This window comes from Microcaecilia unicolor, chromosome 6 (assembly GCF_901765095.1).
Source record: "Microcaecilia unicolor chromosome 6, aMicUni1.1, whole genome shotgun sequence".
Classification (NCBI taxonomy): Eukaryota; Metazoa; Chordata; class Amphibia; order Gymnophiona; family Siphonopidae; genus Microcaecilia; species Microcaecilia unicolor.
In genome coordinates this window covers 91,123,541-91,146,334 of record NC_044036.1, presented here as the reverse complement: position 1 = coordinate 91,146,334, position 22,794 = coordinate 91,123,541, and the positions used below count along the sequence as shown (strand labels likewise).

The 22,794-nt window shown below is 43.9% G+C and overlaps 1 protein-coding gene across 2 annotated transcripts in view; it reads left to right on the top strand.

The window, feature by feature from the left end:
• The window catches only part of ABL2 (ABL proto-oncogene 2, non-receptor tyrosine kinase), a 154,681-nt gene extending 132,546 nt beyond the window's left edge, over positions 1-22,135 (top strand). For both annotated transcript variants that reach the window (XM_030206553.1, XM_030206554.1), the window contains exons 7-11: positions 207-391; positions 7,280-7,432; positions 8,061-8,150; positions 17,686-17,859; positions 18,284-22,135. In XM_030206553.1, the coding sequence (XP_030062413.1) occupies positions 207-391; positions 7,280-7,432; positions 8,061-8,150; positions 17,686-17,859; positions 18,284-19,965 (2,284 nt within the window). In that variant the 3' untranslated portion in view covers positions 19,966-22,135. The remainder of the gene's footprint in view (positions 1-206; positions 392-7,279; positions 7,433-8,060; positions 8,151-17,685; positions 17,860-18,283) is intronic.
• Positions 22,136-22,794: the final 659 nt, after the last annotated feature.

The following is a 22,794-nucleotide window of genomic DNA, read 5'->3' as shown; positions in this document are numbered from 1 at the left end:
TAAATTCATGGTGATGGTTATGGATTTGGTTGGTAATATTGAATGTTGGGATTCCAGGGAGCCACTTCTAATTGGAGGGGGACAAGAAATAAGCCACATTTCAGTCGTCTTGCACTTTGAGGCTGGAGAAGAGATTGAATGTTCACATCTGATCATGATGTTACGTTATTACCATTCCATATAACTCTGTTCCTCTTGGCACCCAGGGATCTAGCGGCACGGAACTGCCTGGTTGGAGAAAACCATGTGGTGAAGGTGGCAGATTTTGGCTTAAGCCGGTTAATGACTGGAGATACATATACTGCCCATGCTGGAGCCAAGTTCCCCATCAAGTGGACTGCACCTGAGAGCCTGGCCTATAACACTTTTTCTATTAAATCGGATGTCTGGGGTAAGGGCAAATAGGTAGTTCTCCATGCCTTCCAAAACAATGTTCTAAAATTAGCAGTGAAAATAGGGAAGGTTAGTCTTGATTCTTCTAACCTCCCCGCCCCCCCCCCCCCCCAAACACTGTGTGACCTTGATCAAATAACTAAATTTCCATATTTAAATGAATAAACCCTTTATGAAATGGGCCTTGGTATTTTACAAATAACGCTGTACTATGTTTTGTGTGTGTATATGTGTGTGTGTGTGCACTTCTGTGTATTATGTATTCTCCAAGCCAGACCTTAACAGTTAGCTGCTTATTAACATTTTACTGTAGAAATTCTGTGAGTTCTGCAAGCATGATTCCTTCCTCAGGACCAATCCTGTCTTGTCCAGGCAGTGCAGAGCTTTGGGAATGGACTACATGAAATGAACAAGGCAGTCTTTAGTTCTAAAGGGATAACTAGCATGAGAAATTCTGTCAACAGCTAGTTGGGCATGAGAAGAGCTGAGACATACACTATCATTTGTATGTGCAGCTCAGAGGAAGTCAACTGCTGCTGCACTTGTGCAATTTCTAGGGATAAATGCAAGTATGTTTTCTAAGTGCCATCAGCATTGAGTTCATTAGGAGGGGGACTTCCGGTTGGCATGCATCGGGATCGGACGTGCTTGGACGTGCTTGAGGGAGCTCCGTTACACCCGTCTTATACTCCAGATCTCTGTGAGGAAGTTAACATCCTTTAATACCCCTAAAGGTTGGAGTGGAAGATCAGGATTACTAAAAGCGCTATGCTGAAACAACGTAAGCCTAAAGTGCCTACCTTGATTAAAGACCTGTCCGCAACAAAAGCCGCCAAGGCCCCTAAAGACAGCATGGAAGCAGGCAGCACAGGAGGGAAAAGTCCAGGTAATGGCGTCAGCCACCTTGGAACAGGCTGATCCGGCTCTGGATGGGTGGCAAAGAATCCTTGCAGAGATCCAATCCTCCAGAGCAGAAATTAGAGTTATTAGTGGCCAAATTAGAAGAAAAAAATCTCAGCAATCAGTGCATGTGTGGGTGCCACCAAGGCGTGCATTATGGACCTGGAGGAAGAAGAGGCAGGTGAGCATAGTGAAAGGGCATGACTTTTAAAGAGGCTGGAAATGTTGAAAGATAAGGTTGAGGACCAAGAGAACAGAAACAGGAGGTCGAACATTAGAATCGTGGGAGTGCCGGAAGGGGCAGAAGAAACTGTTCCAGCAGGTTATGTACATAAGTTTTTATTGAACTGTTTTCCAGATTCCCCTAGCTCCCCACCATATGAAATCGCGAGAGCACATAGAGAATTACGCCTGCATCCAGACCGCAACTTGCCCCCACGAGCTGTAATTGTAAAATTGCTTAGATATTCAGATATATACTGCGCAAGGCCCGCAAGGACAAGAAGGCCCAGTTTGATAATGTGGAGATTTGTGTATATCCTGACCTGAGCCTGAAAGCTATCCGCAAGTGAAAGAACTTTGGATTTACAAACAAGATTTACAAGACAAGGGTTATCAGGTTGGCCTGTGGTATCTGGCCAAGCTGATGGTGCTCCTATTGCAAATTCCAGTTCCTTGCTTCACCTAAGGAGATCAAATCTTTCCTGAGATCTCATGGCAAAGATGGCGTCTCAGCAGCGTCTGTGAGGAGGCCAGCATCGAAACCCTCATTTCAAGGAGGGAAGTGGAAGGTACTGCTACAATGACCAAAAGGAGAACAGATGATTCTACAAGAGGAGACCTGATTTGCAGCCCAGAGAGAGTTACCTGGAGTGGGAACTCCTCAGAGGAGGACAGTTCTTCCAGCATTGAAGATTGCCCTGTCTTAGAACCGGAAGGGCAGGCACGAGGTGATGGATTGGAGGCTATGGCAGCAGTTTCCAGAGAGCTGAAGGATTCATGACAGGCTTATCTCATGTGGAGTGATGGTGGATTCCAGAATTAGTGACATATAGAGGTTGTTTGGGTATTGATGGGGGAACCAAGCTATATAGGGCTGCTGCGGGGAAAGCAAAACGTACGAGGCTGTTGCTTTGCTTAACTCCCTTGGGGGGTTCTCTTGTCTTTCTCTCTTAGGACTCATAACTTAGTTGTATCTACTTCCCGCAGTGTCTGTTAATAATATTGCAGTGACAGATTTGTTATCCTAGTAGAGAAGGGGTATGAAATATTATGTTAGTTGGGGGATGATGGGTTTTGTTGGGTTGCTTAAAGAACCTGATGCGGTGGTATGTTGGGATGGGAAAGGGAGGGGCTTGGGGGATAAGGGTAGTAGGGAGGAAAGATGACGGGAAGTGCATGGATATGGATGACTGAGTGTGAGGTTAGCATAGAACCAGTACAAGATGGATGGGTGAGTTGGAGAGAGATAGTGATTATATACAGTGGTTCATATCATATATGAAAGGCCTGTGGGACAAATCGTTTGGCTCTTGGAATGTCAGGGGGTTAAACAGTCCTATTAAAAAGAAACTGATTTAAGCAGCTTTGAAAAAGGAACATATTGTTAGCATTGTTGCAGGAAACCAAACTTACCCCAGATGAGTCTCTTAAGTTAATAAATAAAAAAGGGTGGTGGGGAGAGGTATACTTCTCAGGGGGCTCCAAAAAGAGAGGGGTTAGTTAGGAATACCTTACCTTTTTGTTTTACAAGAATCTAGAGCAGATGAGAGTTCTGTGGATTAAAGGAAGAGTAGATGATGTGAACCTTGCAATTTCTTTTTATATTTATATATTACAACTTATTTTCAACAAGTACAATACTTGAATAGGCAATACAGGCTTAGGTATATTTTGTCTAAGTTAAACCGTAAATAAAAAGAAATCTGTTATGCCCTCTCTAGACCACAATAATAAAGAGAGGAGTGCCATATTCAGGAGAAAACATAAAGAATAAAGTACTCAATAGGTGGAGACAGGGGAGTGGCAAGACGATGGCACGCAGAGATCACGTTTGAGCTCTCTTGAGTAGAGTTGCAAACCTTGCAATTTTTAATCTTTTTGCCCCAGTAGAAGGCAAACATCAATTTTTTGAGAAGGCTTTTAAAACTTTTCTACCACCTGGGGAGGGAGTTTTCCTCATAGCTGGAAATTTTAATTGCAGTATCGGACCTTTGGACTCCTCGAGTAAGAGCTCCAGAGCCTCCACTAAAGACAGTAAACGCCTCCAGTCTCTTCGGAATAAATGGTAGTGGATATCTGGAGGGAATAAAACAAAAGTGCACGGAGTTATATGTATTACTCGGTCAACATCAATCGTACTCAAGATTAGACTATATGGTGGGTTCAGTTTCACAATTGGGGGAGTGGACAGATCTGAAGCTACATCTGAAATTGCAATCTGATCATGCTCTGTTAGTGGGTTCCTGGCAAAGGGCAGCGGTTAAAGCTTCTAGTTGTGCTTGGAGGGCTAATGTACAGCTGTTAACACAACCAGGTAGTCAGCATTGGCTACAATCAGAGTGGATCCAGTATCTTTCTTTGAATGATACCAAGGAGGTCATCCCCCACCTGGTGAGGGAGGCAAGGAAAGCTTACATGAGAGGGCTGCTTATTCAAAAGGGAGCACAACTGAAAAAAGAGAGGGAACAACGCAAAGAGGCCCTGTTAGCTGACATTATCTCACGTCAGACCATTCACATGCATACTGGGAATTCAGCAGTCCTGGGCAAGTTGACCAAAGCAAAATTCTAGACTTGATAGAAACACACCACATGGAGTATTTGTTGACAAGGGTGAAATGTCAATATTTAGAACATAAGTCGGGTAAACTTTTAGCTTGACAGCTTAAAAAGTAAAGGAAATCCAGGTGGGTGTGCTCTTTAAAGAATTCAAAGGGCAATAGTATCCTCTCCAACCAGGCCATAGCAGCTGAATTCAAAAAATTTTATGAATGCTTGTATGCTTCTGACAGTACTACTTCAGAATCAGCTATTCACAACTATATTGACAGGCTATCTCTTCCTCAACTCCCAGAAATAAACCAGTTGTGGCTCAACAGAGAGATTGACAAGGGAGGAAGTGGAGGAAGCTATTAAGAGCTTTAAAACCAGGTAAAGCGCAGGAGACTATGGCTTTCTGGCAGTATATTATAAACCCTTAGCTCCAGTTTTCGCTAAGCTGTTTAACGCAATCAGAGAGGGGACTCTGCTTCCCAGTAGTACGTGTAAAGCCAAGGTAATAGTACTGCCTGAACCGGGGAAAGATGCCACCTTGTGTGCCAGCTACCACCCTATTGCACTTTTGAATACGGACATGAAAAGTTTTGGTAAGATTCTGGCTTCTAGGTTGGAGAGATACTTGCCTAAATTGGTACACTGCGATCAAACTGGGTTCATACACTGGAGATTGTTGGGGGATAATGTACGGAGGCCGGTTAATTTAATAGCATAGATCCAGTGGGATAAACTTCAGGCTGTGTGTGTAGCTACCGATTCTGAAAAAGCATTCAACAACGTTGAATGGGAATTTGTTTCTAGTAATGCAGAAAATGAGATTGGGAGGACAATACGGACAGTGGATCAGATCTTTATATGTGACCCCATCTAGTCAAATTGTAGTTAATGGGGAAGAATCAGTCCTTTCTGCTGGGGGAGAGTGTTGTGTCGGAGTGCCCGTTGTCCCCACTTTTATTTGCCCTAGCAGTAGAACCACTGGCGCAAGGAATTCAACTTAACTCTAGGATAGAGCTGATTCGGGCGGGGCAGCAAGAACACAAAGTTCTGCACTATGCAGAAGATACTTTGCTTTTTGTTAAAAAAAAACCCTAGGACCTCGCTGGCCCCATTGTTAACTGAATTAGAGGAGTACTCTGCTTATTCGGGGTATAAAATCAATAAAGATAAAACAGAGGCCTTACTATTTAATATCTCTAAAGCAGATGGACTGCAAGACCTTCCTTTCCAAATTAATATGAAAGGCTTTCGCTATTTAGGAGTTAAGCTTTCGGGGAGGGTTCAAGATATTTTTCAACTTAACTACTTACCACTAGACTATTCGGTTAGAGCCTTGTTGGGAAAGTGGAGAGATCTAGTGTCTCCTGGTTCAGTAGGATAGTGGTCATTAAAATGATCGTCCCTAGTTTTTTATTTTTGTTCTGTCAGCTTCCCTTGTTGCCTAGAGTTTTATTTGGAAATGGAAGAGCATGCTTAGACATTTTGTTCGGGGTGGAAAGATGTCCAAGATTAGCTTAACCAGACTGACTAATACACGAGAGACTGGAGGTTTAAGCTTCCCGAATTTATGGCTGTATTATAAAGCTGCAGTTCTCGGAGCTATAAAGGATCACCAGGATCGCCCAGTGGAAAGGCTGTGGGTCACCCTTGAATGGCCCCTATTCCATTCATGAATATGTGTGGAGATGGCAGCAAGGAGAATTAAAGGAGGGGGATAGCCACCAGTTACCATATTTTTTTGGATGCCTTGAGTAAATGGTGGACTGAGGTGAAGCAGGTGCTGGGGATTTCAGGGATGTTCCACCCCTATAGTAGATTGTGAGACTATTTGCCCCTTGCCACCGGATACCTCAATAGCTTGCGTCGGTCGTTGAAACTACTGGGTCTATCCTACTGTAAAGATTTGTGCCCCTCAGGTGATATGCCTTCATTAGCTCATCTTCAAGATCTGCTGAGTTATCAAAATTCCCTTCTTTCAATATTTTCAAATTAGGGATGTTCTATAGCATCCACTGGCACAGGTTCATTTATCTTATAAACTGCATGACTTGGAAACTCTTATTTAAATCTGGTAATGCAGCAAAGCTCTTGTCCTGTCTTTTTAGAGCCCTTTCAGAACTTTATCCAGTCCCGGCATTGGAGCATGAAACCAGTTGGGAAAAATGGTTGGGGGTTCAATACAAAAGGGAGGACTGGTTACTAATTTATAACTATGTGCGTACATGTCCTGCAATTTCTAACTACCAGCAGTTACAATTTATGCTGGTTTTAAGACTTTACTGGTACCCAGCAAAAATATGTGACTATGGAGCTCTCTATTGAGACCCAGCTTTGTTGGAGAGACTGCGGGGAGGTGGGTAGCTTTGAACATTTGTGTACTTGCAGTCCGGACCTTTTGGAATTGGGTGTGGCCACAAATATAGTCTTGGTGCCCCTGTGGATGGACCTTTGGTCCAGAGGTATGTCTGTTGGAGAAAGCCCCGGTATCTTAACCAGGCTCCCCATCTGACTAATTGATCTGGACTCTGCTCTTAGCAGCTGAAATGACCATTACTAGGACATGGAAAGATGCAGGGGTCCCACCATCACCTTTTGGTTGCGTATGTGTGTAAAGATGCGGAAATTTGAAAAAATTAAAGCCGCCATGCATGGGACGACTAAGCAATTTGAAAATGTATGGTCTACAGTATCTTGCTAATCTCTCCACAATGCTATAACCCTGTTTATGATAATATATTCATGCTTACCTCAAGGGATCAGTAGTTCTGGTGTTACTGTCAGATATTGAAGGGGAGGGATGGCACCAAGGAGGGTGCATTAAGGATCTAGTGTGGAATTTTGCTGTATATCAAAGATGATAAAGAATTATATTATTGATGTCTGTAGCTGTTATTGTACCTGTATTTCTCCATGGACCTTGATGCTTGATATTTTTTGTTAAAGCTGCAGTAAACATGAAAGTTACAAAAAAAATTGAGTTCAATAGGAGTAATTGGTGGAAGTAGTAGTGTAAGTGAAGAGCCAGTCATTCATTCATTCATTTATTTAAATTTAAATCACATTTTGGGAACAAATAGCTTATCAAGGTGGTTTATAATAATGTGCAACAACCTGAAGAATAAATAAAATATATATATAATAGCACCTAAAATAACAAAGATTCAACAATTTGAATTTCTTGTGACCGACTTTTCTTTACATCTCTATTGAAGCATTTGGTGTGTTGCTGTGGGAGATTGCCACATATGGAATGTCACCCTACCCTGGTATAGACTTGTCCCAGGTCTACGATCTACTAGAGAAGGGGTACCGGATGGAGCAGCCCGAAGGTTGCCCCCCAAAAGTGTACGAGCTGATGCGGGCATGTGAGTACTATATTTTGATTTATAGCTTGGAGCATGAAGTCGGTGAAATCTCAGAACAAATAATTTTGTCATAAGCTGAGACTCGTATTTCAAGTGTCCTATATGCAAGTTCTGTCCTCAGTGCCTTCTGACTGAAACTTGGCATTAAAGCAGCTGTGAGCAGTCCTGTCTCCAGCACTCTGCCATTTTGTTATTTCTGTAGAATGCAAGAGGATGCTGACAAGTGTCATAATTCATGCTTTCATGAAAAATGTTAGATTTAAATCCATTCTGGAAAAATCATTTCCTCTTCAAGGGGTATGCCAATGGAATTCACTTTCTATGCTCCTGAAATTACAAATTCATCTTTTAGGAAGATGCTCAAGACCCATTTATTCAAGGGTCAAGTTTAATATTGTATAAGGTTGTTTTGGGGTTTATGTAACTTCTCCTTATTGTTTGAGATTCTCTTTTTGTGAACTGCTAGAAATACGGTCGGTATACAAGAACTGGATAGAATGGAATAGAATTGAAATGTAGCTCAGAAAATATAGGGTCCTGTATAAACCACTCTTGGAAGAGACTGGTCTTTGTTTGAACAGCACTTCCTGCCAGTTTCTGAGGAGTTGTCCTGTTCTCTGTCCTCCAGGTTGGCAGTGGAATCCCTCTGAGCGACCTTCCTTTTCTGAGACTCATCAGGCCTTTGAGACCATGTTTCATGACTCCAATATCAATGAAGGTGAGTACCCAACTGATATGACATTAGTTCAAGAGGCTGGTGGGATGCTAGGGCAAGAGAAATGTGACATCATGGGATAACATGAGTTACATAGATAAGCAGGATGCCTTGGACATGCAGGTGGTTGATGTCATGAAATGGCACTAGCTCTAACAGAGCACAAAATCATCTACAGTTTTTTCTGAGCATATGCAGGAATTCTGTCACAGCTGTTCTCATAAGTCCCTTTAGCCTTTTTTTTTATTTTTTTTATTTTTTTTTTTTTTTTTGCAAGCTGTAGCCATGGATGTAATTATGCTCTTGCAGTGTGTTTGTGGACCATATTGTCCAAGATTGGTCCCACTGTTCTTGAATGTCACCTAGAGCTTAACAGTTCAAGGTCTACAAGATGAAAGCTCTATGATGGTCAAATGTCCCTCCAGCAACAAGGAATCAAAAGTCAAGAGAAATAGGACAGAGTGGTTTTGCCTCTTAATCTGTGATAAAGATTGCAGAGAACCTGGTAACCCCAGCTCAAGCTTTACATGTACTCTCAACATGCTTGACACACATAATCCATTTTGTTTTGTTTTTTTTGCTTTAGAGGAAATAGGCCAGGTCAATGAGTTTGAAATCTAAGATAGGTCAGATTATATAACATCATTGAGTATTTTTAAAGTTTCCCTGCCACTGGTTAATATCTGTAGAGAGCTGATTTGGGGGCAGAGTTAACTGTCATGCATCAACACTGTTAATGTGCTTTATTTTACCAAAGGACCCATTCTACGCAATGAGACATAGTAAGGCACATTAACAGTTTTAGCATGTTAGTAATGGCAGCCCTTTTACTTTTTAGTTTGCTCTAGGTAAAAAAAAAAAAAAAAATCTAGAATGTGTTACTACACAGAAAAGTTCATAACAAATAAAGTGGTCTAGCCAAAACTTCTTTTTTTTCTAGGGTCCCAAGGTCTGTATTCATAGTGCCCCCCCTATCTCAAACCAGTTATACTCTGATTAGCAGATAATGTCTTCATGGGCACTTACACAGATAGTTTGCAACAGCTGTCATTCATTGTGGGTAATACTTTACATATTACGATCATTTCAAGCACTAACCAGTGCTAGCACACATACACAACTTCTGTAAATATAACTGAATTTTTCCATATGTCTCAAGAGGAGGCAGATTCCTATAACTTAATTTAAACCTAGTATAGAAACATGATGATGGCAGATAAGGGCCAAATTGCCCACACAGTCTGCCCATCCTCAGTAACCACAGCTCCTCCTTTTCCTAAGGGATCCCATATGCCTGACCCACGCTTTAAAAAATTCTGACAGTCTTCATCTCCATGACATCTACCAGGAGGCCATTCCATGCATCCACCACCCTTTCCGTGAAAGAGTATTTTCTTAGATTCCTCCTAAACCTATTTGCTGTTAACTTCATCCTGTGCCCTTTCATTCCAGAGTTTTCCTTCATTTGAAAAAGGCTGTCCTCCTGTACATTAATGCTACTGAGGTATTTAAACATTTCTATCATATCCCCTCTTTTCCAGCGTGTACATATTGAGGTTCATAAGCCTGTCCTTGTATGTTTTATGACGGAGGCCACTTAGTAGCTGCCCCCTGGACTAACTCCATCCTGTTTATATCTTTCTGTTGGTGTGGTCTCCAGAATTGCACACAGCACTCCAAATGGGGCCTTACCACAGACTTGCACAAGAGCACGATCACCTCCTTTTTCCTGCTGGTCATCCCTCTCCTTATGCACCCAAGCATTCTTCTGGCTTTGACTGCCACCTTTTCTATCTGTTTGGCCACTTTAAGGTCATCAGACACAATCACCCCAAAGTCGTCGTCTTCTGTACACAGAAGCACTTCACCCCCTATATTGTACCGTTCCCTTGGCTTCTTGTAACCCAAGTGCATGCCCCTGCATTTCTTAGCATTAAATCTTAGTTGCCAATTTTTGGACCGTTCTTCAAGCTTCCCCAGATCCTTCCTCATGCCATCCACACCATGTCCCCACCCTATTAAAGAGTTTGGTATCATCCACAAAGATAGAGACCTTACCAAACAGTCCTTCCGCAATATCGCTTGCAAAGATGTTAGAGAGCAGGCCCAAGGATTGACCCCTGCAAACACATCACTGATAACATCCCTTTCTTCAGAGCAAGCTCTGTTTACCACTACCCTCTGTCTTCTCCCACTTAAGCAGTTTTTGAACCAGTCAGTCACTTTAGATGTCATACCAGGGACACTCAATTTATTTATCACTCGCCTGTGCAGAACTGTGTCAAAGGCTTTGCTAAAATCCAAGTACACCACATCTAGCGCCCCTCCCACATTCAACTGTTTGGTCACCTAGTCAAAGAAATCAATCAGATTGGTCTGACACAACCTGCCTCTAGTGAAGTCATACTGCTTCGGGTCCTGTGGTCCATTTGATTTGAGAAACTTCATACTCCTCCGCTTGCATTTCCATTAATTTACTCACCACCGAGGTCAGACTTACAGGTCTGCGATTCCCTGCCTCCTCCTTATTTTGCTGTTTTACAGCCTTTGTCCAGTCCTCCGGGACCACTCCAGCCTCTAAATAAGCACTGAAGAGGTCAGACAGCAGAACTGCCAGGACTTCTCAGAGTTCCTTTCAGATGTATTCCATTGGGCCCCATCGCTTTGTCTACTTTTAGTTTGGCTAGCTCCTCACAAACACAGTCTTCTGTGAATCAGTCCCAGTCTACCATACATCTATCCTCATTTGTATTTGTTTTGTTCGGTCCTTCCCCTGGCCTTTCATCCATGAACACATTCGCCCCGCACAGCCAGCCGCGGTGACGGCGTTGGCCTACTACTTTCACCCTCCTGCAGTTTTCAATCCCTCCTCCTACCACAGTCTCACTGCTTCTCATCCTTTGAAGTCCATTCCATCCGTCTATTCTACCTGCTGCCACTCCGAGTTGCAGTCATCTACCGCCCCCCTGATAAGTCCCTCCCTTCCTTCCTTACTGATTTCGATGCCTGGCTCTCCGTTTTTCTTGAGCCCTCATCCCCATCCCTCATTCTTGGTGACTTCAACATACACACTGATAACCCATCCGACTCATACGCTTCTCAATTCCTCACCCTAACTTCCTCCTTCAACCTCCAACTGAGCTCCACCACCCCTACTCACAAATCTGGTCACTGTCTTGATCTCGTCCTCTCCTCTACCTGCTCGCCCTCTAATCTCTGCGTCTCTGCTCTTCCCATTTCTGACCATCACCTGATCACATTCACACTTCATCACCCTCCCTCTCAGTCCTGCCCAACACTAACCACTACCTCCAGGAATCTCCAGGCTGTTGACCCCCCCCCCCCCCCCCACCTTATCCGCTAGTATCTCCGATCTCCTCCCGTCCATCACGTCCTCCGAGTCCGTCGACAAGGCTGTTTCCAAGTACAATGCCACTCTCTCCTCTGCCCTAGACACCCTTGCACCGTCTGTTTCCCGTCCCACAAGGCGCACTAATCCCCAGCCCTGGCTTAACCCTTGCACCCGTTACCTTCGCTCCTGCTCCCGATCGGCTGAACGCCTATGGAGGAAATCTCGCACCCATACTGACTTCATTCACTACAAATTCATGCTATCCTCCTTCCAGTCCTCCCTATTCCTCGCCAAACAGGACTACTACACTCACTTGACTAACTCCCTCAGCTCTAACCCTCGTCGTCTCTTCGCCACCCTCAACTCCTTCCTCAAAGTGCCCTCCGCTCCCACCCCCACCCCCCTCACTCTCTCCTCAATCACTGGCTGACTACTTCCGCGACAAGGTCCAGAAGATCAACCTCGAATTCACCACTAAACCTTCTCCTCCTCTTCATCCTATCACCCACTCCCTCAATCAATCAACCCAAGCCTCCTTCTCCTCTTTTCCTGATATCACCGAAGAGGAAACCACCCATCTTCTCTCCTCCTCGAAATGCACCACCTGTTCCTCAGACCCCATCCCCACCAACTTACTTATCACCATCTCTCCTACTATCACCCCTCCCATCTGTAATATCCTCAACCTCTCTCTCTCCACTGCGACTGTCCCTGACACCTTCAAGCATGCGGTTGTCACACCTCTCCTCAAAAAACCTTCACTTGACCCTACCTGTCTCTCCAACTACCGCCCCATCTCCCTCCTACCCTTCCTCTCCAAAATACTTGAACCCACAGCCGTTGCATTGATTTTCTCGCCTCTCATACCATCCTCGATCCGCTTCAATCTGGCTTTCGCCCACTTCACTCGACAGAAACGGCATTATCCAAAGTCTGTAATGACCTGTTCCTCGCCAAATCCAAAGGTCATTACTCCATCCTCATTCTCCTCGACCTATCCACCGTTTTTGACACTGTCAATCACAACTTACTTCTTGACACACTGTCCTCTTTTGGGTTCCAGGGCTCTGTCCTCTCCTGGTTCTCCTTTTATCTCTCCCATCGTACCTTCAGAGTACACTCTCATGGCTCTTCCTCCACCCCTATCCCGCTCTCTGTTGGAGTCCCTCAGGGTTCTGTCCTTGGACCCCTTCTTTTCTCTATCTACACCTCTTCCCTGGGCTCCCTGATCTCGTCTCATGGCTTCCAGTATCATCTTTATGCTGACGACACCCAGCTTTATCTCTCCACACCTGACATCACTGCGGAAACCCAGGCCAAAGTATCGGCCTGCTTATCCGACATTGCTGCCTGGATGTCCAACCGCCACCTGAAACAACATGGCCAAGACCGAACTTCTTGTCTTCCCACCCAAACCCACTTCTCCTCTACCTCCACTCTCTATCTCAGTTGATAACACCCTCATCGTCCCCGTCTCATTTGCCCGCATCCTCGGTGTCATCTTCGACCCCTCCCTCTCCTCTGCGCACATCCAGCAGATAGCCAAGACCTGTCGCTTCTTCCTCTATAACATTAGCAAAATCCGCCCTTTCCTCTCTGAGCACACCACCCGAACTCTCATCCACTCTCTCGTTACCTCTCGCCTTGACTACTGCAACCTACTCCTCACTGGTCTTCCACTTAGCCACCTATCCCCCCTTCAGTCCGTTCAGAACTCTGCTGCACGTCTTGTCTTCCGCCTGAACCGATACACTCACATCCCCCCTCTCCTCAAGTCACTTCATTGGCTTCCGATCAGGTACCGCATTCAATTCAAGCTTCTGCTACTAACCTACAAATGTACTCGATCTGCAGCCCCTCCTTACCTTTCAACCCTCATCTCACCTTACGTTCCTATCCGTAACCTCCGCTCTCAAGACAAATCCCTCCTTTCAGTACCCTTCTCCACCACCGCCAACTCCAGGCTCCGCCCTTTCTGCCTCGCCTCACCCCACGCGTGGAACAAACTCCCTGAGCCCATACGTCAGGCCCCCTCCCTCCCCATCTTCAAATCTCTGCTTAAAGCCCACCTCTTCAATGTTGCCTTCGGCACCTAACCTCTACCCAGGAAATCTAGACTGCCCAACTTGACATTTCGTTCTTTAGATTGTAAGCTCATTTGATCAGGGACCGTCCTTCTTTGTTTATTTTGTACAGTGCTGCGTAACCCTAGTAGCGCTCTAGAAATGTTTAGTAGTAGTAGAAATAAAGTAGTTCAGCTTTATCCTAATCAGCTTCTACATATTCCTCCCCCTCAGCTTTGAGCCTCACAATGCTATTATGGCACTTCCTCCTGTCACATATCTGAAAAAGATCTTGTCCCCCAATTCTACTTTATCAGCTCTCTTTTCTTCCATTTGCTTCTTCGCTTTCCTAACAACTTTTCCAGCTTCCCTTAGTTTTTGCAGGTTTTTTTTGTCTGCTCCCTCTTTGTCATCTTGTAATGTGAGAATGCTAACCTTCTTTCCTTTACCCATTCAGCTACTATGTTTGAGAACCAAAGCTTCTTTCTTTTCCTCTTATTTTTATGTAATTTTCTATCATAAAGGTTTGTCGCCTTTAAAATAGCTCCTTTCAGTTTTGCCCACTGCTGTTCTGCTTCCTTCAGCCGTTCCCATCCAACCAACTCTTCCTTGAGAAATTCCCCCATCTCGGCAAAGTTAGTTTTTTTTTTTTTGTTGTTGTTGTTTTTTTAATTCTAGGACCTTCAGTTTTAAGTAATCCCTCTCCTCCTTTCTTTTAATACTGGACCACACCATTCGGTAATCAGTAGATGCCAAATGATCTCCCACCGTAACATCAGAAACATTTTCCCCCTTTGTAAGCACCAGCTCTAGAATAGCTCCATCCCTCGTTGGTTCCGTTACCCGCTGCTGAAACAATTCTTCCTGTAGAGAATCTAAGATCCCTTTGCTTCTAGATGACCCCGGAGCAGGGACAGCCCAGTCAATGCATGGCTTATTAAAATCACCTATCAGTAGTACTTAAATTAAACCGAGACAAAACTAAATTCCTGGTTCTAACCAACCCGCATAATTCCACAACTCACCAAAAATTCACAATCGATAATCAAACATACCAAATAGAAACTCAACTGAAAACACTGGGATTCATCCTTGATAAACATCTAACACTGGACAATCAAATATCAGCAGTAACATCAAAATGTTTCAAGACACTATGGAAACTAAGAAGGATAAAAGACTACTTTCCCAGACAATCATTCAGGATAATGATACAAGCAACGATATTATCCCACTTAGACTACTGCAATGCAGCATATGTAGGGTGCAAGGGAAGCACACTAAAATCACTACAAACCATCCAAAACACTGCAGCGAGATTAATATTCAAAAAGTCAAAATACAGAAGAGCAGCTCCACTACTCTAAAAACTACACTGGCTGCCAATGAAGGCAAGACTAATCTTCAAAGCCAGCACCTCATTTTCAAGATATTTGAAATGGCACCAGGATACATGCAAGACATGATCAAATTATCTCCAAGAAACGCAAACCCAAAAACCAGAAGCTACCTACTTCACCTACTGAAGTGCAGAAACGCAGCTTACAAAACCATACACACAGCAGGATTCAGCTACCTGGGTTCCAAGTGGTGGAACTCAATACCAAAAGCCATAAAAAGTATCACTGACTCTCCTGTTCAGAAAAGCTATGAAAACCTACCTATTCAAACTATTTTACAACTAACCACATAAATTATCGACAACCTCCCTACATCACAAATGTAAAACACTAGAATAACGCCACCCAAATGTAAACTGTAAGCCACTTTGAACCGAAACTTGTTTTTGGATAACAGTGAGATACAAGAATACATAAATACTTCCCCTTCCCTAGCTATCTTGTAGATGTCTTCAGTTAAGTCTCTGTCCATTTCTTCCGACTGTGAAGGTGACTTGTATATTACACCAATGTAAATACATTTTCCTTTTCCTCTTAACTAGTTTGACCCACAGACCAGACAACCTTCTCAACACACATATCCTACTAAATGTTCTAAAACCCTGTCTTGATGTTATAATTACCATTATTACAACATGTCCGTCAAATTTGATTTGTGACAAATGCCTTGTTACGCCATATTAATAAAACTAGTAAATAGTCTCTTCTTTTTGTATCTACTGCAGTTTATCAATGCATAAGAAGATTATTTGGAAAGCAAATAATATATAAACACATCAGTTATTTATTAAAACAAAAATATATTCTTTTTTTTAAGTCCCTTTTCCAAAATGTTTATGACAGAGAGCAACATAACTACAATGAAATAACAATAATCGTTATAAGAAGTGCAATGGGTGAAGAGCAGTACTTGAGTGGGGGGTATCACTTCACATCCAACAAATGAAAAAATTATATTAGTTTTGATGTCACCTCATCATGGGTAACAAACAACCCCTCAATTGTCGGACACTGACGTATTGTAAAACCCTACAAAAAGAGACTCATAATCTTACCATACGAAAACACTATCTCTCCAAACAGCAACAACTCTTATCTATGAAAAGCAGCTCTGCAAATATTACATCAGGCCTTAAAACACCAATGCATTAACTAATTGAGGAATGGAACAAATGGGACTGCTACACATCTCTGCACAGAAACCGCATGCTAGCAACACTCTGGTCACTCACACACACAATATAGAACAAGTGACCACATATAGATATGAAAGCAGAAATCACCAGGCCTTCTGTGGTGATTTGATATTAGGTACCACTATCCAGATAGGCAGTGGTGCTGAATATACATAGGCAATGCTCTTGCCTTCCTTGGCACTATATGGATAGTGCTGGACCAGTTAAAGGATATTTTCAGCAGCACTATCTTTATAGTGCTGCTGGAAATCATGGGTAGGGGACTTGTATGTTTAGTGGCTGCTGCTAAATGTGTTAATCCCTTTGAATATCCAACCCCAATATGTAGAATGAATGGAAACCCAAAGAAATATGACACCGCATGTACACCTAATACCAGGAGATTAAGCTAACTACACGAAAATCACATAACAATTTATTAACAAATTAGGGTACAGAAAAAAAATCTTAAAACCCAACCTGGCTTTTTTTTTGTTATGACTGCATAACACTACAGAATTTATAATTGGCTTGAACACACCGAACTAGTCTTCAGAGGGGTAGCTAGAAGGAAGGAAGAGGGAAAAAGGAGAGGGGTACTTAAAAATTAGTGTCATTTTAATTTTAAGACCACAACAGGTGCCACAAAAGGAACAGCTACCCTCCTCCTCACAACTAATTAACAAGGTCTTATAGATATATAGATAGACTTTTGTTTTTTTAATGTCACCCCTGTTGCAGTTATGTAATATAGCAAACCTTTTTGAATTTGGCCTTTTATATTTAGATTGTGGTTTTATGATTTTTCCACCCATCTTCCTAGCTTTCCCAGTTCCCTTGTCTCACTCCTCCTTCAGCCTCTAATTCCATTTTGTTTCTCGCCCACTTCTCATTACCACATTTCCATTCTCTGTTCTCATATACCTCAACTCTACTTTTTTCTGTCTTGTACCAGCTCCTTCTGTTGGTCATACCCTCGAGTCCCTTTTTTTTATTCCTCACCCCCACTCAGTTTCTTAATACTCCCCTTTACCACCTCTCCAACTCTATTTCCATCCTCCTCTTATCCATCTCCCTTGCCACCTCTCCCTCATGGTTCTACCATGCCATGCACCTCCCTTTTCTCTTTCCCTCCCCTTCTTCTGGGCCGGCATCTCCCTTCTCTTCTCTCCCCTCCCCTCCTCTCCCTGGCCAGCATTTCTCCTCTACTTTTCCCCCTATGTTACTAGTGCAACTTTAGTGCTGTGGTGGGTGGACAGCCACAACTCATCAATGACATGCCGACAGCTAAGATGAAAAGAACATGTGGGACCTTCTGCAATATGGACACTGAAGAGTTGCTGTACATCCCTTTTTTGTCATAACTACTTATGTGCTCTTAATGTGTTGTGATTGTATGGTCTCACCAAGAGGGCCTGAAGCAACACTTGAGGGGGCGCAGGGCTGCCCTGCCTTGGCTATCTCTTGAGGAAACATTGCAGATTTGGGTACCAAAGAAAAAAAAAACTAGGTGTCTTGAAATGTTCACACATCTCCTTGCTCATGCAGAGGTAGCGGAAGAGCTTGGGAGATCAGCAGCTGCTTCTTCAGTGGTTCCATATCCGAGCCGGTTACCACTGCTGCCCTCCAAGACCCGTACAATGAAGAAACAGGCAGAAAACAAGGAGAATATTGAAGAGACAGAGGATGCAGCAAAGCTTTCAGCCTCCAGCTCAGCTCCAGGTAAAAGTTGGAAAATACAATTAAAATAAAACCTGAATCCTTTCCCATTACCAGAAACTGCCCCTTTTTCAAGGAGTTTCATTGAATTGCACTGGGAATTTGCAAGGGAAGCACAGCTCTTTTATGCTTTTATGCTGAAAAGTTTTGTTTTGAAATAGCAAAAAAAGCAGCTTCTTGCCTGATCACATAGGTGATTTTCTTCTTGATCTTATATATCGCTGTTGGCTTCTGTTAGACATTGCAACCTAGGGGTACAACAGTAAGGTCCTCTGGAAATCATGGGTAAGGGACTTGTATGTTTAGTGGCTGCTGTTAAATGTATTAATCCCCTTGAATATCCAACCCTGATATGTAGAATATGCTTGGATATTAGAGGGGTATGATTTGCCACTTATACTTAGTCTTTGAATGTTCTCACTTTTAGGATTTATTCGAAATACGCAACCAACTGGTGGCTCTCCAGCACTTCCACGGAAAAAAAGAGACAAATCTCCCAGCAGCCTTTTGGAGGATGCCAAAGAAACCACTTTCACTCGGGACCGGAAGGGAGGCTTCTTCAGTTCCTTTATGAAGAAGAAGAGTGCCCCCCAGCCTCCAAAGCGTAGCAGCTCTTTCCGTGAGATGGAGAACCAACCCCACAAGAAATGTGAGCTGGCGGGTAACTTTGCATCCATCGCTTCCCTGCAGCATGTAGATGGGTTTTTGTTTGCCCCTTCACAGGAGGATGGAAACTCTGCCTCCCCCAAGTGCTATGGGGGAGATTTTGCACAAAGGAACTTTGTTAGTGATGATGGTATCGGTGGTAGCAGCTGTGGAGGTGCAAGCTCTAACAGTGGATGGTCAGGTATCACAGGGTTTTTCACACCACGCTTGATCAAAAAGACGTTGGGCTTGCGGGCAGGGAAAACACCTGGCGGTGAGGAAACTCCAAAACCTTTTCCAAGGTCAAACTCTACATCTTCCATGTCCTCAGGGCTTCCAGAGCAAGATCGAATGGTTATGACACTTCCTAGGAACTGCCAGCGGTTAAAAATCCAAGTGGACAGAACTGTTTCTACCACTTCACAGCCTGAGGAATGCTCAGGGAGGCCTCCAGATCCACAGCCTAGGAGATGTGAGGAGGGAATTGCACAAACCAGAGAGAGACCAAAAGCCAAACTTTTGCCTAGAGGAGTCATGGCTCTTCCTATGCGAGCCCCAAGTGGGAATCAAGCCATGGCAGACAAAGACTCTAGAAGCAGAGAGAGGAACGATGGGGCACGGCAAGGTATGGTGGGGCTCCCAGTGGATGATGGAGACCGGCAAGGACGATCTTCTCCTGCCAAAGCCTCATCCATCCCTCCAACCACGCATAACCACAAAGTGCCGGTCCTCATCTCACCTACTCTGAAACATACACCAGCTGATGTGCAGCTGGTAGGCACAGACTCTCAGGGGAATATGTTTAAGCTTTTATCAGAGCACCAGGTTACCTCGTCTACAGAAAGGGACAAGCCCAGGCGGGTAAAACCAAAGTGTGCACCACCTCCACCACCTATGATGAGGCTCTTGCAGCACCCTCCATTGAGCTCAGACTCTGCAGATGAATCTAGTTTTATCACAGCATCACAACAAGGACAGGAGACAAATGAGAGTAGCAAAAGGACAGCAACAGGAAAAGCTGGAAGGCCCCTTTTGCCGCCTCCCCAAGTGCCTCCATCATCACCTTCCAGCACCTCACCGGCAAAGATGGCTAATGGCACAGCTGGGGCCAAAGTGATGCTGAGAAAGACCAAACAAGCATTTGAGAAAATACCAGCGGACAAAATTAGTAAAGAGGCACTGCTGGAGTGTGCTGGTCTCCTGACAAGTGCAATTGCTGAGCCAGTGCCAAACAGCCAGCTGGTGGACACAGGCCATCAGCTGCTGGATTACTGTTCAGGCTATGTGGACTGCATACCACAGACCCGCAACAAATTTGCCTTCCGGGAGGCAGTGAGCAAACTGGAAGTCAGCCTGCAAGAACTGCAGGTCTCTTCAGCATCTTCCAGCACCTCTGGGGCCAGTTTAGTCCTCAATCATTTATTGACATGTGTCCAAGAAATCAGTGACGTGGTTCAGAGGTAGCTACTGATAATCTGGTGAAACTGACATGAAATGGAACCTCCTGCTCTACTGTCCATCCTTCCTCCTCCAGGCTATTTTGTGGGTGAAGGGTGGTGAGAGAGAATAGGGTTCTCTCTCACTTGGAAAAGGGGGTTTGGATGTTTGTGAGTTTATGTGAAGTACATTAGAAATCAAAGTTCTCCTGATGTTTACAGATTCATCTCAACAATCTGGAGGGGTAGAGGGAGGGACTGGCAATGTGTCCCTAAAGCACAGCTCAGAATGTCCTTGGCACAGCCTTCTTTTTGGGTTGTGTCTCAAATGGGTCTTACCAAGAGAAAAATGTTTAAATGGTAAGTGGTGAGGAAAGCTGCCTGGAATGCTTTCTTTCTGCTGTTGGTCCTCAGAAGGCAGCAGTTCTGGCCTTTGAATATGGTCAGGGTGAAAGGTTGAGAAACCAGTGAATATGCTTCAGTGGTGTTAGGTACTGAAGTGCTTTTGTTCAACCGGTGACCAGGTACGAAGAGGGTTGGGAGAAGTGGAATGTTTTCAAGAGCAAGTGTGCTGAGCAGGTTAGTTATGATAGAGGGAAAAATGTTAACCCCAATGTCCTGGACTAGACTTGAAGCCATGTTTAGTACTACAGCTGAGGTGCTCTGCTCCTCCAGGGTCAGTAGGCAACAATTTTAAACTGGCTCACTTTTATGTATAAATTGTGTGTGTGTGTGTGTGTGCGCGTGTATATATATGTATGTAATGCAGTGCTGGTTACCTCTTCAAATTTTCTTTTTATCTGGCCCACATTCCACATTAGACAGTTTATGTTGGGAGGGTGCTTGGTTGGTCTTCTTGCTACCCAGAATATTTCTCTTCATCATCCTTCTTTCCCTGCTTCTGTCCCTCACCACCAAGAGACTCTGAATCTTAAGTCCAATGTAACCAGAGTAAGTGAGATTTCACCAGTCCCCAGGTCATAGATTTAGTTTTCCTTTCTTTATCATGCTTTCAGCTTCAGAATTACCTGCCTTCTCACAGAATCTCATAACCTGGGTCTACCATTCCCTGTGCAGGGCTGGAGCAGATACTGAGGTGTGTGTTTGAGTGTTTCCAGGTTTTATGTTAAATGCAAAATATAACTTTACTGCAACAGGCAGATATCCATACTTCATACTTTTTTGTAATAAAGAGTTCATATTAGTGAGATCTTTTTGTGCCAATCCAAGACTTATGATGAAAGTTCTAACCACTAAATTAATAGTCTCTTGATAATCCTAGGGTATTTACATATTTACAGTACCAACTAGTCCTCCAAAAGCCATCCTTTTTGGTAGAACAAATCAAGGCTATGACTTCCTGCTCCTTCGGTGGCAAGCTGTTCCACTGGGCTTTTACCCAGCTGCCGGACCCACTCTGGATTGGACCTCCGTGTCCGTCCGTCCTCCTCCAGAGGGTCAGTTCTTCAAACTGCTTCCTCTTGCACCGGACACTCTTCCTTCTCTGCTCCCGGAGGGTTAACCCTTTCTACCCACCCAGAGCTCTCCTCACAATTACTGCTTTTATTAACAGCAGTTACTCCTTGGTTCAGCCTTAGGTATTGGGCCTGATCAGAATATTCCTTCTCATCACGGGTCCTGGCAGGGGTAAGGCAACCAAAGGCCATGTGCTCTCTAACCCTATAACTTTTATAACCTTCAAACACCACCCCAGCTATGGCATCCCTTCTCACTTGTACTCCTGATACCACCCTCTGAGCTGAGTTCTTCACCCTCCCACTCATACTGTTATCCCTCCCACCAGTCTTTTAAGATTAAACTTGCTAAATTCTTGGAGAAGCAGAAGGGCCCACTGAAGAATTAGATTTCTGTTTACAGTATCTCAGTGCCTGCTCCAACTCTGCACTGTAAGCAATGGGTGGAACATGTGCATAATATAAGCTGAAAGGTTATTTACAGCAGCAGACATACAGGGAAATGATCTGGCTGGATGGATATTCTAATATTAGCTGTGGTTATGAGGTCTTCTATGAAAAAGATCTGTAAGAGCAAAAGCAATCTTCTGATGTGTGTGAGTGAATTTGGCAGTCTTAGTGTTTGTGTACAGGTCTCAAAATTCTGCATGCTAGTGTGTTACATAAGTATGGCCATACTGGGACAAACTGAAGGTCCATCGAGCCCAGCATCTTGTTTCCAACAGTGGCCAATCCAGGTCAGAAGTACCTGGCAAGATACCAAAACAGTACAATACATTTTATGCTGCTTAAATAAGCAGTGGATTTTCCCTAAGTCCATTTTAATAATGTAGGAAGTACATAAGTATTGCCATACTGGGAAAGACCAAAGGTCCATTGAGCCCAGCATCCTGTTTCCAACAGTGGCCAATCCAGGTCACAAATACCCAGCAAGATCCCAAAAACATACAAAACATTTTATACTGCTTATCCCAGAAGTAGTGGATTTTCCCCAAGTCCATTTAATAACAGTCTATGGACTTTTCCTTTAGGAAGCTGTCCAAACCTTTTTTAAACTCCGCTAAGCTAACCGCCTTTACCACATTCTCTGGCAACGAATTCCAGAGTTTAATTACACATTGAGTGAAGAAAACTTTTCTCCGATTCGTTTTAAATTTACTACATTGTAGCTTCATTCCGTGCCCCCTAGTCCTAGTTTACTCTTTTGGAGGAGTGGCCTAGTGGTTAGGGTGGTGAACTTTGGTACTGAGGAACTGAGTTCAATTCCCACTTCAGGCACAGGCAGCTCCTTGTGACTCTGGGCAAGTCACTTAACCCTCCATTGCCCCATGTAAGCCGCATTGAGCCTGCCACGAGTGGGAAAGCGCGGGGTACAAATTTAA